The sequence below is a fragment of the Antrostomus carolinensis genome, unplaced genomic scaffold, assembly GCF_000700745.2.
Source record: "Antrostomus carolinensis isolate BGI_N321 unplaced genomic scaffold, ASM70074v2 scaffold8009, whole genome shotgun sequence".
Lineage (NCBI taxonomy): Eukaryota > Metazoa > Chordata > Aves > Caprimulgiformes > Caprimulgidae > Antrostomus > Antrostomus carolinensis.
Window position 1 is genome coordinate 73,278 of NW_010337880.1, and position 14,706 is coordinate 87,983.

At 35.8% G+C, this 14,706-nt stretch overlaps 1 protein-coding gene across 1 annotated transcript in view; it reads left to right on the forward strand.

The window, feature by feature from the left end:
* LOC104530657 (histone deacetylase 9-like) overlaps positions 1-4,528 on the forward strand; it is a gene marked incomplete at its 3' end in the record, with an annotated part of 52,038 nt that extends 47,510 nt beyond the window's left edge. Inside the window, exons 9-10 of the mRNA XM_029086823.1 lie at positions 3,973-4,092; positions 4,431-4,528. Of these exons, the coding sequence (XP_028942656.1) occupies positions 3,973-4,092; positions 4,431-4,528 (218 nt within the window). The remainder of the gene's footprint in view (positions 1-3,972; positions 4,093-4,430) is intronic.
* Between the last annotated feature and the right edge of the window lie 10,178 nt (positions 4,529-14,706).

Below are 14,706 nucleotides of genomic sequence, written 5' to 3' on the forward strand. Positions count from 1 at the left end.
TGCTTTAAAGAATGTTGTTGCTTTGGTAACCAAATTGACTACTTACCCCAGCTAGCAATGATTTGACTTGTTGTGTAACTTCAATATTATTAAACAAATCAACAGGTCATTCCCTCGAAGAAGTTTTCAAGTCATGTATGCCAGCTTTTGATAGTTCCCTGAAGGAAAGCTATGTGATTAAAAATCTACTTCATTGGATTAGTCTTGTATTTTAATAGAAGGCATTCTTACACAATACTTAATATGTTTAACAAATGGATTATTTAAATACAGATGACATTTGGCATGCTGTCTGTATTATTTTCATGAATAATGAATTGGAGTTTTGCCTTGAACTTAAAGGATCAGCCCAATGCACAGCCCAAGGAAAGTTGAATGCTGATTTATGAGCACCATTTTTGTTTTCCTACAGTTCATGAGGAGGTGTAATAGGGTGTCTGACAAAGCATAGACAGGAAATGAACTCTGGCATCAAAACCTAACCTGTTACATCTGCACTTAATTATTTTTTGCAGGTGATAAAAGATTTAAAGACAAAATATGTTAAAGGGTTTTTGAAGTGCAGGGCTTAATAGTCTAAATCTTGTTCATATCTGCACTCATAATTAAATCTTATTGTGAAGTCATGGCCTTACCATCTAGCACTTTTGTTCAGTTAAACATGCGTATTGGTTGTTGAAGAGAAGCAGAGAAAGGAGGAGTGCAGAAGGAATGGCAAGTGAAAAATGAGGGGTAGAATGAGTATATGGGTAGGTTAGATATTCTTAGAATGGTTTTCAAGTATTTCTCAGAGTATCCTACTATCACTTAGGAACATAATTATAAGCTGCAAGAAACCAGTATTATTGAAGAATTCACTTGCACTATATGCTATATCTGTTTGCTGACTTGAATCTTACAGTTCATTGAGTTTTACTGCTCTAAATGCTGGCCAAAAGTAAACTCTTATGTTATTCTTGGGGGTTTTTTAATAAGAAAATCCTATTCAAAGTTTTAATTTTGTGAATGTTTTTTGACTGTAAGTGTTACATTCACCTTGTCAGGAAAAGAAATCACTTCCATTTGACCTACTCAGCCAATAAGCACCTAGGAATTCAGCTTCAGTTTTGCAAGGCAAGGTAAAATGTGTAGATCATTACCTGTGCAAATTATTACCTGTGAAGCTGCCTATCCTTATTCAGGAAAGTAGACAGGGAATGCTCAACATCTCTCTGACTCTATCCCATTGGCTAAAATAACTCAGCTGGTGAAAAGGGAGAAATATATGGCTAACACAGATTACTTCAGTCCTGGAGCAGTTGCAGTCCAGTCCCTAGTCTGCTCCATGGTCAGTGCAATGATGTACAAAAATTCATATGGGAAATTTCTTATGTACGCAAACTATGGATAAATCACAATCCAAACTGAATGAATGAACAAGTTAATAGTGATGTCTTCATGTCCACCAACAAAGAGTTTTGAGCATCTGAGGGAAATAATGGAATTACAGATGTTAGGCTCGAAATTAACCTTTAAGGCTATATTTTTATACTGACTAGCACAACAGGACCCCATGCTGATTGGCAGCTATACATCTTACTCCAATGTAAATGTTAAAAAGTAATATTCAATCCCACACATTAAACTGTACTCTAGTTACAAATTAAGTACAGTCTTCATAAATGCTACATGTGTTCATATATAAATTCTTAACTTTTTAATTTTTAATCCTTCCTTCATTTTTTTCTACACTAAAATAAAAGACCTCTCTGTCAGCTTTTCTTTCCTCATACCACCATTTGAGTAAATCTCCATTTTGAACTGACTTATATACCCTGAATACATTTGATCTACTAAGGGCAGAATATGAACACATTTCCCACATGGTAACATCCGCAGTCTTAAACAACACATTCCTTTGTCTAGCCAGAGAAGTTATTGCTCTTCAAAACAGAGTAACCCTTGGTGGAATCAAAGTTTAGACAAGAAAGCTAGCTTCGAGATTTGAATAATCAATAAAGAGATCTGCTTGCCCATTTAATATTTTTTCTTCTCATTTGAAAACTGTTATAGCAAGAATATATCTAAAGCCCCAGATATATATGGAAAAGAAAAACTAATTAACATCAAAAAAGAGTCCTATTATGCTTTTAGTCATAATCTCTGCAGATATATCGATATGGCCAACATAGCTTCTCAGGTTGTTGTTGCAATCCTCGTTTCAAGATACTTGCATCTATGTTAGTATGATCTGTGTCTGTTTTGGAGTAAACCAATTAATTCTGTTGCAATTGAAGATTGGATGGGATTCTAGGGTTAGTCTGAGTGCCAGATTTTGCTGTATTTGCCAGTTAGAGCCTTCCAAACCCATGCTGGCTGCTTTCAAATCTCCAGCACCAGTGCACCCTCACACCGGTGTGTGCTCCCTTGCACTTCCAGCATGTGTTACATTTAACCTTGGCATTAAGTCACAGTTGGGCTGTAACTTCATCCGCATGTTGTTTCAAGAACTTTCAACTGAGAAAATAAAAGTAACCATCATAATATTACCCCACAGAGATCCCAGAGGAGGTCCAAGTCAAGCACAATAAAGTACAAGTAAGATTCAATCAATATAGAGAGTCCTGAACAATGTGGGTGAAAGTCATGGACTGCATCAGCTGGCAAAGAGCACGAGCAACGGGCAGTGCTTGCTGTGCCATTGGCAATGTACACCTAACTTGAACCTTCCTGGAGCCTAGGCATCCTGAGGAAAATGTGACCATTGTTTCTCTGGTACTAAATTTGTTTGAGACCTCATAGTGCTTGCAAAATAAATACAGTCTGGGTGACAGTGTTGACATTCAGAGTACTTTGTCTGTCCTCCTTCTGAATTGTCTCTTTAAAGCAGAAATTTCAAAAGAGATGAATTAAAGGAAGAGAATCAAGAATATCTATAATTATAATATATCTTTTACTGAAAGGCATATGGATTTTCCTTTTTCACTTGTAAAATTTCTTGCATGTCTAACCACATATTAAAATAGTAGACCTGTGAAAACAAAACTAAAAAAGAGGAAAAGTCCACTCATCAGCCTTTGTTGTATAGATATACTGTCAGCATTTCTTTTTTTGGTATTTTATTTAATGACAGAATTTCTTTTCACTGGCATTATATAATGTTTGAAATATGGAAACTGGCCAAGGTCACTCCTTGATTGTGGAAGGCAGCATCCTATCTGCCAGATGATTTAATAGCTAATGAGATCATATTCCTATGTCTTCAACTGTTGCCGTCATGATTTTGCAAAAATGAAGTATGAAGTCCTTTCTGCATCTGGCATCTCTTTTGATGTGGATCTAACTGCTGAGGGACTGCTAACTGAACTTAATGTTTCAAGAAAGCCAATTTACTCAGCTGGTCACAGAGCCTTTGACCTCAATAGTGGGACTTGGCAAATCCATGAATACACTTATGTTTAGTGTTCTGTCAAGAATTGTGAAAAAGCTCTGTAAACCATAGATCCTTCTGCAAAATACTAGTTTGCAGTTTAAACATTAGTCTTTCTTCAGAGGCCAATGAGGCTAGTTAATTAAGCCTGAGGGGTTATGAACTGTTGGCAGTTAATAAGTCATAAAATTCCTCCATAAAACAGGATGCTAGATTCCATCACTGAGGCAAGGAGTACAAAGAGCCGGTGTATAAATATCTAATTGTACAAAAGGACTGGGATTTCTCAATGACTGCTCATCTGGAGTCTCCAGGGCACGCTCGCTATGGTTTCCTGATTTTTAGAAGCCAGTTTAAAAAATGAGTGCATTAAAGAGTAATTTGCCTGAAAGTTCAGGAAGTATGGGGTGGTGAAGGGAGGGGGAAAGGGAAAGACAAAAGGAGGGCAAGGGAAAGGGAGAGAAACAGAGAAAGAGAGAGAGGGGATAAAAGAAAGCAGAACTCAACTCTCTACACTGAGTTGGACATTATTACGTTTGTCATCTGTTTTCTTTCTCCTTTAGGATGTTCACCATGGCAACGGTACACAGCAGGCTTTTTATGCTGACCCCAGCATCCTGTATGTTTCCCTCCATCGCTATGATGAAGGCAACTTCTTCCCCGGCAGTGGAGCCCCAAATGAGGTTAGGTTTATTTCTTTAGAGCCCCATTTTTATTTGTATCTTTCAGGTAATTGCGTTTCATGATTACCCCTAATTTTCTTGTCCTTCTCTGGTTCTTTAAATTACACCAGATTACCAAATTGTCCACTGGGAGCAGGGGACCAGTGGAGAACAAGTGCATAACCCAGAGCAGTCCTTGTCAAACAAGGCTGGGCTGATCTGACGAGTTGTTTGATGTTTGTTTCTAAAGCACACTTGAGATTTTTTCTTTCTTTTTTTTTTTTTTCCTTTCCCTCTCTCTTTTCCTCCTCCCTCTTCTTCCTTTTCACTCCTTTTGGCATTTTATTCCTATTTTTCAGGTTGGAAGTGGCCCTGGTGAAGGGTATAATATAAATATTGCTTGGACTGGTGGCTTGGATCCTCCTATGGGTGATGTTGAGTATCTCACAGCATTCAGGTTGGTACCTTTTTCTTTCAAAGTTATGAAAACTGGTTGTAGAACATTATCACATGAATGAGAGCTAATGTAATCCTGAAAGACAGGAGAATGGCCCATGATGAAACTGACTTAATCCTGGTATCCCAGTATATGAAAGCTTAGTAAGTAACAAAAATAGATAATTTAATTGTTGTTATCACCCACTCGGAATTGACAAAAAAAAGTCTAATGATTTAATCAGTCACTCATTTTATCATTATTATATCATGCCAGTAAAATTACATTGGGATTCTCTACTTACAAAATATAAATGTTATACCAGGCAGAAGAAAATGACTGTTCAAGTTCATGTTGATTGCAGTTGCATGCAATTAGAGCAGATAGAAAGCAATATGAAGTATGGTCCAAATACAGCATTCCTCATTCACTTAGAAGTCTTATCACGGTACTCACAGATTTGACCTTCTGTTTTTTTCTTTGAATTACAGTAGAGTGCTATTTACTTAAAAGTAAATAATTGTGAAGTGTCTCAGTAGGAATGATAGGAAATGTTGCACACTGTATTTCTCCTTGCTTTCAATAGCTCATTCTAAATTAAATTTTATTCTTTTATAGGTGATGCGTCATAATCTTTAGTCTTATTTTCATGGGACCAAAGGAGATAAAATCAGTTTAAAACACACTCTTTTAGACTTTCAGTAGTACTGTCTTAACATCCACCATTTCCTTTAATTGTAAAGTGGTCCAGTGGAGGGGTTTAGTGGGCACTCACCTCTCAAGATTGGGCAAATGTTACGTGTTTGAAAAACTGATAGGGAAAACTGATATGCAAGAAAGGCAATGAGACCACTAACATATATTTCCAATCACTTCCAAGAATTTTAGTTTGAACCTTACATAGCTTTTGACTATATTCTATTGAAAATACATAACAAAAAATATAAAAATATTTTTTTTTCTGAAGCACTCCTGTGGAGTCCATGAGATAATATGCAGAGGATCTGATATATAACACACCTGAATTCAAAGTCTAAGCACTAGACACAGAAATGGCCTTGCACATTCAAATTATCACCTTATTATTATTGTGGAAAAGGTTTTAATTTTATTTACAACACTTGCTTGTATTTAAAAAGAGTCTAAACAAATAGTTAGTGGCACGCTTTAAATTTTCTGCACCTCAGTGTTGCCTCAAGCTCTTTCCAAGATCTGTCTTATTCTTTGATGAGATTTTATGGAAGTTAGGAGGCTAGTGGTTCAAATCACTGGTATTAGTGTCTGATATCAATTCATCTGGTATGATCACCCCAAAATTTTTGGTTTGGATCCAACCTGTCTCAATAACAATATAGATAATGTGGCCATCTAGCCATCTAATGCTGCAGAGAATGGAGGTCCCAGTTTATTGAACAGAAGACTCACATAACTGAGATTGCAACCATAATTGGTACCCCTGCTGTCCTGAGAACAAATACCTGGGTTTAATAATAGCTTTTCAAATATGTACGTTACAGTTCCAGTTTAAGGTACACTAGTAAATAGTTTGGAGTGGCTAATATTGCTGCTTTACCTATTGCTCTAGCTCAGTTAGAGGGAATTTCAATCTCAGTGCCTGAGCGAAGAAGCACTATTCAGGAAAATAAAATTAATGTAAGCTAGTACACACTGACTAATCATTTGCGGACATACCACTAAAATAAGTACTTAATTGTATATATTATTTTATGTAGATAAATTCAAAGTAAAGTTTAGGATCTCCTTTAAAATAATTGCTGATTGTGCAAAATTTATTGCTGCTATTGTAAATGCATCCCTGTAACGTTGTGATTAATCTTGTAATTAATGTGAAGGTTCTACATTGTGTTAAATACTCTGGGGGGTTTTGTTGGGGTTTTTTTTTGGGGGGGGAGAGTTGGGGGTTTTTTTAAAGAAATATAATGCTGTTGACTGATTACAATAGAGACTGCTGTTTTCCTTTTCTTCAAAAGAGAATGAATGACAGGAAATATTTCCCCACACCCTAAGCCTCTTTCTGCCTGGGCACAGTCTTTGTGCCCTCTGTAGTGCTTATTCATATAGACTTTGTATGACTGGCATGACAGTTTTGAGTGGGGATCAATTAAGCAAACTGCATGGAACTTCAAAGGGTGAATACAAAAATTTGTAAATTATGTAGGATAGACCAGGTAGCTATTTTCTATGGATCTGGTCTGAATGGTAGGTAAATTTACAACTCCTAGTGAAGAGACAACCTGTGGACCAGAATCCACCCATGCTATTATCCAAAATGTCACACATGATGTAGCCACATTCTCAATTTGGCCAGGACAGAAATGTGAGACAGTGGTCAGGAAAGAGAGATCCACAGTTCAGTCCTTTAGCCATAGAGAGAAAGGAAGGTACAGTCTTGGAGAAAATCAATAAAAGTGTTGCTAAAAAAACCCAGCAAGTCAGCTGTTCCAGAGTTTTGACCCACAATAGGTCAGTTTTTAGGAAAATAAACAGTGAGTTTTGTAGATAGGAAAATGGGTTTGATATTTTCTTCAAATAAATTTATTTTAGAGACAGAGTTGCAGAGAAGATCCTAACTAAGGGGTGGGGAAATGTTGGACATCCTTAATTTGAAGAGAAAAATAAGGGACAAAATGGAGGGGTTTTCTCTTCATACTTACTCCCCAATAGACAGAGAGGTTATGCAGTATTCAATCCCTAGTGAAGGCAGGAGACATTTTTGGTGAAGGCTGTCTCCAAAATAACCAAGGTGCGGATAAGTTTCCAGATGGGTGGAGCCTGTTTGGAGAGAAGCTGAAGCTTCCTGATTTCTGGCTGCTTCAAGGGCCTAATCCTTTGCATTCTTAGGAACTGAAAAATTTGCATTAAAATCATCCAAAACTCCCTAGGGGTAACATATAACCTTCACTTTCTCACCAGCAGAGCCCTAGTTTCTTTCTAGAATTGCACCAAGCACATATTTGAAGTGTCAGCAACCATGGCATGCTGAGTAAGTGGCTCCAATGGGACTCTAGTGGGAAACAGGGAAAAATTATGGTGCTTGTTTGTGTCCACCATTTTGATTCCAGTGCTACATGAAGAGCCTTTATTGCATTTTTAAACTAACACTTTTTAGTACAAAATCAAATTTAAATGACTATAACCAGTTTGAATATGAAGCTTGCTTTTTCATGTATAAAAGAATATGTTTTCCCTTCCATTTCTTTACCATTTCTACTAAGAAAATATGTTTTCTTGTGTTAACTACAAGGAGGTGGTAGAAAAGGTATGGGAGAGAAGTTTCCATAGAATGAAAAAGAAGTGCAGTAATCAAATCACTATACCTTTTAATCTTGCCAGAAAAGTTTTGTTTGATTGATGTTTGTCATAGTTAAGCAACTGATCTAGCTACAAAAATCCTTGAAAGGATGTCTTTTTTCTAAAGGGCAGACAGCTCTTCTTTTCCCTTGCAATAACAAAAAAAGCACAGCTCTTTTCCATTATCTTCAAGGCCTGATGTATCTTTGCCTCTACAGAGTTTTATTTCATCATTTACTTCCACCTGTTCAGGTTAAATTTGCTTTAATCTCTTTGAAAGCAATAGAAGATGGTGGCTATTTTCTAAGAGGATGATTCTACACTCAAGTTTATGAGGATGTAATCCACTCTCTTCTGCCAACAGTTATAGAAAAAAATAAGAGCAATGTTCAACTACTAATGTTCAAATAATTATTTTCATAAGCCCCACATTATACCAGATGTGCTCAGTAAAGGAGGCAGCAGATGGAGGCTCAGGTCTGTGCTGTACATACACACATGTGTATGTGTGTAGTTGGAGTTTACAGAGGATAGGAGAGATGTGTTTCTGTAGAGCAGACTATAGAAGAGGCAGGAGGCAGTGAAAACAAGTGTGGGTGTTTGGAAGAGGGAGACAGAAGCAAGAGACAGAAGGAAACTAGGGTGTGCCTTCCAACCACTTTGCACTGCTTTCATTCAACAAAGGAGCTGTAAATTTAGCTTAACTAGCAGGTATGCTCCAGCTGCTTTGCTCTCCTCCAGAGAAGCATAAAACAGCCGCAGCATATCAATGAACTTGGATGTAAAAGCTTACATAAAATGAAATGTGTGTGTGTGTTTCTTGGGATGATTAGAAATAGCTCATGATAATATTATCTTTGAGTTCAATTTTTAGCAGTCAGATGTATGATTTTAATTTAAGGTGAGTAAATTCAAAAGACATAGGTGACATTAAGGTAGAGTTAAATATGAACTATAGCCACAATTTAATTTAAAATACAGTACAAAATTTATATTTACTCCAAAACAATAATTTTAAACAAAGAGAATTCAAAATTAAAGTCATACTTGAAACCACTTATGTTAAAGTGTAAAAATGAAAGAAAATTTAAGCTATGCAGAAAATCTTCATGTCACCTTACAGTTCCCAGTGCTTGTTTTGTGAGAAAATAAATATGTTTAAAACTCTTTGTATTCTAATCTCTGATCAAAAATACTAAGAAACATTCATTCCAGTCTTGTGGTCTAACAGGGCATAGTTAAAGTTGTTATTTGAAGGATTGCATTGATGTATACCAACCCTTTTTTTGGTCTTGTTTTTGTTATTTCCTAATCTGATGACATTTAATTTTGACATTTCAAATTAAATTCTTTGCAAATGTATTTTTATTGGTTTTTTTAAATATATTCTCCTTGTCAACTCTGTTTCAGCATAGGTACTGACTATGAATTTTTTTCACTTTTTAAGTTACAATTTCATACATAAACCCTAAAAAGAATACTCAGAGAAAATATTACTTGTGTTTTCCTTATGCTTTTTCACGTAAGTATACATAGATAGTGTATATTTGTATATATTAATTTAACTTTCCTGTAAATTTTACTTCTGTGACTTTTTGCTCACTGAGGAATTGGAGATAACTTTAATAAGTTTTGTTTATCCTGTGGGTATTGAGTTTCATGGTCTTAAGTGTGTGTGTCTGAAAAACAAAAATTCTTTGGTTTAGCTCAAATCACTAGCCTTCCACTTCTGCTGAATGCTCATTTGTTTATGTGCATGTGTAGATGAAGTGCACATTCTTCCTATCCATATTTATTATTTTAAATACATTTGCATTATCTGTGTCGTGTCCTTTCCTACTTTTCTTCTCTCAAAATACAGTATTTCTGGTCTTTTCAATCTTTTTTCATTTATAAATCTATCTAGTTTCCAAATCATTTTAATTGCTCATCTCTGAAGCTCTGCTACGTTCTAGAAATGAGCTAAATACACCACATGAGGGCGAACCATCGATTTATATTATTTTGAATATTATTATGGCTTTCTTTGACATCACTGTTCTGCAATATTGTATAACTCTCTGAGTAGAAACCTTGGTTCCTGATCAACATAACAAAAGAATGTAGGAGACAAAAATCAACATTTTTCATAGCTGTACCTAAGTATTTACAATGAGTTATAGAACAATGGTATATTGTGATAATGTTTAATGAATTCTGCCAAGAATAGCTTTTGAGAAAAAAGTTATTTTAAACAATAATTCTAAATACCCATAACTTAATGCTATTAATTTTTGTTACTGTAATGTCCAGAGGCTGCTGCTGAGGCTATATTGTGCTAGGCTGAGTCAAAGAAGATATGGTAAGACTCAGTTTCTGATTCAAATGTGAAGACATAAAAGCCATGTTTATCTTTACTAACTGAAATAAATTATTGATTTATCACTATTTTGCTTTACAATAACAGGTAAAGATTCTCCCAGCTATTGTTATCTCTCTTGTCTATTTGCTGACAGCATTGTGTATACCATTTCACTGCATAAAGAGGAAGACAGGATCTCTAAGTCATATGTACGAGAGGCAGATAATGATTTACCTAAATGTAGATGGACATTATTGAGAGTGCTAATTCTCTGCAATCTTTCAGCGTTGTCATGGGCATAGTACTACTTCTATGAAGAAAAATAAAGCTGAACAGAACACAGTCATGGAAGCTATAGGATATTATTTGATAGTTTCTGTATAGATGTATACAGTTTGCTTTCAGTCACCCACAGCATTCTAAGGAGTCATAAGTTATGCTTTCCATCAGTTTTTAATTTCCGATTTTGTCCATTTCTTCCAAGTGTCTTTAACAGATGAGCATTTCAACCAGAGATGTCTTTCTTTTCCTTTCTACCACAGAAAATATCTTAGGAGAATTCAAAGAAAAGTATACCAAAACAGCTATAAAATATTACTTAAGAGTGCCTGAGCAGTTCCTTTTGAAGAAGCTTGAAGAAGGTAGAATTTTGCTTGGAATAGTATTTTTAAAATCTGCTTAGAGTATAAGTTTCATATGTAAATATTCAATAGTCCTGAGGATTTGTGGCTTTTGAATATTTTTTTATTGTGTTGGTGATGTTTTTGCAATAATGGTAAATTTTCATGGTTTTTTCTTGTTCCTTGACAAATACTCTGAGCATTCAGATATTTAGTATCGTGGGGGTAGGAACAGAGTCCTTAGGAAATAGAGAAGCAGAGCTAAAAGCATTTGAAGCAGTGGTATAAACAGCTTTTCAACATTTTGTTATACTTCAAAGTTCACCATAAGACTAAAACTGGAAACACTGTTTATAACCTGCGACCTCTTGTTCTTCCTACTTGTTTATTTTTATTTGGAAAATCTAACTTCTTCTCACCGAACTACCATAAATTTTCACCTTTACTCTACCAGGATTTTTAAAACTGCATGTGACGTTCCTTTCATTCACTGGAACTACAGAAATGAAACCTTTCATTACAGAAATTAATTAATGTCGGCTTACTTTTCTACAGATGCACAGTTTCTTTTATTGACATGGCAGAGTAGGGGGTGGAGGAGAAAGGATAATAAAATATGGCATGTGTCAGGTTTATGTGGTTCAGGTTTAAAACTTTGATTAAAACCCCAAGCCATACATGGTCTGTAGTTTCAAAGTACTGAAAAGTACCTGAGCTCTTTTCCAGTATAACTGTTTTCCAATTTTTGTCAAACCAGAAAGATGAAAGAATAGAGATGTATGGATAAAGAATTCCCATATTGTCAAATACTTTGATCGAAAGGTGAGAAATATTGCCAGAAACATCCTGGAAGAAATTAAACAGCAGTAAGAGCACAGAAGATATTTTTATCCTAAAAGTCAAAATATCTGCGCCATTTAGGTGGAGATAAATTTCAGGTCTGAATTAAAAGTCCTACAGCAACACTGAGCGATTGTATAGATGTCCAGCTCCAATTTAAATTTTGTTGCTTTATAATAACTTTTGAGAACTACATTGTAGCCTATAAAAAATATCCACATGTTCTCTGTTGGAACAGCTCCAGACTGTAACAGAACCACTAGATTGCACCCTGGTGCTTTATGTATTGTTTAATTGTTTTCCTTTGGTGGATATTTTTATTAAAAGCCCATTATCCAGAATCAGACAGAAGTGTTATTTCAAGAACAGCAGAAGCAGAGGCCTTCCAGCTACACAGTTCTTATTCATGCTTGCTTTAGCTAGCTAAGCTAATGAGACCTCTGCTATTCCTCTTTTAATACTTAAAGAAAAAGTTTTTATTTTGCTTCTTTCAAACATAAGCAGGATTGAAAAGTATTGTGAGGTTCTGTATGTGCTCACGCACCTGTGTCTCAGTGTAAAGGGTGAGTGTCACGAGGATGGAACCAGACTATTCTCGGTGACAACCAATGATAGGACAATGGGCAACGGGTGCAAGCTGGAACACAGGAGGTTCCACTTAAACTTGAGAAGAAACTTCTTTACAGTGAGGGTGACAGAGCACTGGAACAGGCTGCCCAGGGAGGTTGTGGATTTTCCTTCTCTGGAGACATTTTTAACCTGTCTGGACGCCTTCCTGTGGGATCTCATTTGGGTGTTCCTGCTCGGACAGGGGGATGGGACTAGATGATCTTTCAAGGTCCCTTCCAATCCCTAACATTCTGTAATCCTGTGATTCTGTAACTTTGTGTGGGTACCTCCAGGGCATACCTGTGCTTACAGATGTTCTCATGCTTTTGCAGCAATAACGCCTTGGAGATATTTTTTTAATCCTGATGATTTTATGAACCTGTGTTACACTTTGCCCATAAAGTAATTGAATGAAAAGAACAAGTCTTTTTCACAGAAAATATATTCTAGCAAATAAAGCTCCATTAATTCTGAAGAAATATAGAAAAATCTGGCAAGAGTCAGCTTTGAAATCCTGAATTATGCTGAATAGCACTGTGCTCAGTGCTGCAAGATCTTATGAGGTTTCTTGTTACTGGATGTTGTTGAATCCCCCAATTCTGAGTATTTTATTACTTTTTAAAGTCAGCTTTTTGTCTTGTGGAGAGATGTTTGAAACGATGAAAACATAAATGTCTCAAAAATAGATATCTAATTCAATAGTTCAGGGAGGTCTATGACTCATGATTAGGTGGTATTAGCAGGGCTGTTTAGGCCACAAGTGATCCCATTAAACCACTGCAGCTTCTTGAAGAGTAAACTGTTACCCAGTGTAAGGGAATCCATCAGACTTCAAACTCCTAGACATTAATTGTTTCTTACAGAAAGTATAAGAAAAATGCTCAGTTGCAGAGTAACTTACCATGTTTGGCGTATTTGTATATTTTTTCATGCAAAGTGGGGTCTTTGTCCTGTCATCACATATACTAGGGTTCAAGATTTAGAAGTAAACCAATCATATGTCATTAGCCAATGCAGGTCTCAGTTCAGCACACCAGCATAATTCATGGCTAATATGTAGTGTTGTTACTTATACAAAACAGTGGCTTGCAAAAGTAATTGCTAAAAGAATTTTTGAAAGCAGACATCTACAAGTAAATGTCGCAGAATCTGATCTTAAATGTTGAGACTATATTTAACCTAATTAAGCAATCAAATCTTTAAGATTATATACATGAGTTGTTATACTTTGAAACAAAATAAGCTTCTGAAGTATTTCATTAGTTGATTCATATATTTACCTAGTTCTAGTCAGATTTATATTAGGTGTTAAAGTTACCGGTACTATTAATTTATAAAAGAATAATGAAAAAATAAACCAAACAAATTACAGCACAGTATAAACCAGGTTGAAAATAGTTATGCATTTATCCTATGTCATGCATAGGAGTGTACATGCATATCAGATGATATAATCTGGAGGGCTGAAGGGAAGATGCAGTTTATTTAGTTCTTTTCTCCCTGTCAGTAAGTTGACTGGTCTCTGCTGCTTTCTCCCTCCTGTGCAGGGTGTGCATTACTAAGCTGAGATGACTAAAGACAGCAGTTCCAGTAAGTAGCAACTGTCCGTGGTTTTGTCATGTGATTTTCTTCTGTGCTGGAACAAAACCAAAACTATTTGAAAGTTTCCAAGAAAACAACTAAGTGTGTGTTTCAAACACTTTCATGACAATATTCATCTCTGGCCTCATGGTGAAGACATGACTCTAGGAAGCAAAAAAACCTCAAGTGAAAAAAATCTCATCCCTGAATGACTGAAAACAATTTCTTGTCCCCTATTCTTACAAACCAGGGACTTGAACCTGCCCTCATCACATCTGAAGTTAATGCCTTTGCTGTTAAACTATTTGGAATGGTTGATTTTTTCCCCCTCACTCTTAAAAGAAGTCTCACTCTGAAAAATGTCAGTGATGTAGGTCTACAAAAAGATTATGTTTTAGGAAAAGAGTACATTTCTTGAAAAGGTTACAGTTCTAATCCTGCATTATTAGGTTGATGGGAGAGTAGGGGTTAATTACCTCCCTATCCTCCTACCTCTCCAATCAACACATTTACAGATTAAGAAATTATTGTTAAACCTCTGCAAGTGCTTCAATTCCTTTGTCACAGGAAATTCTCAATCCCTGTGCTTTATTAACATCTACTTCACTGCCTGTATGATGAACTCTCTATGGAAACTGATTCCCCTTGGATCTGAAAATGACAATTTATTATCTGCTCATTTACCTCATTTTTTTTATAAAGATAAAAAGTATTTCAAAAGGTTGCCCATCTTTTTCAATATAATTATTGTTAGAAACTGCAAGCAAAGCCAGCAAAACAAATGCAAAGTTTGTAACAGCTTAAAGACCCTGTGATTTCCAACTGATCAAGAAGGTAGTGGTTTTATTCTCCCCCTGTACTATCAGATGTACTGCTAAGAATTATTAGCTACTCCT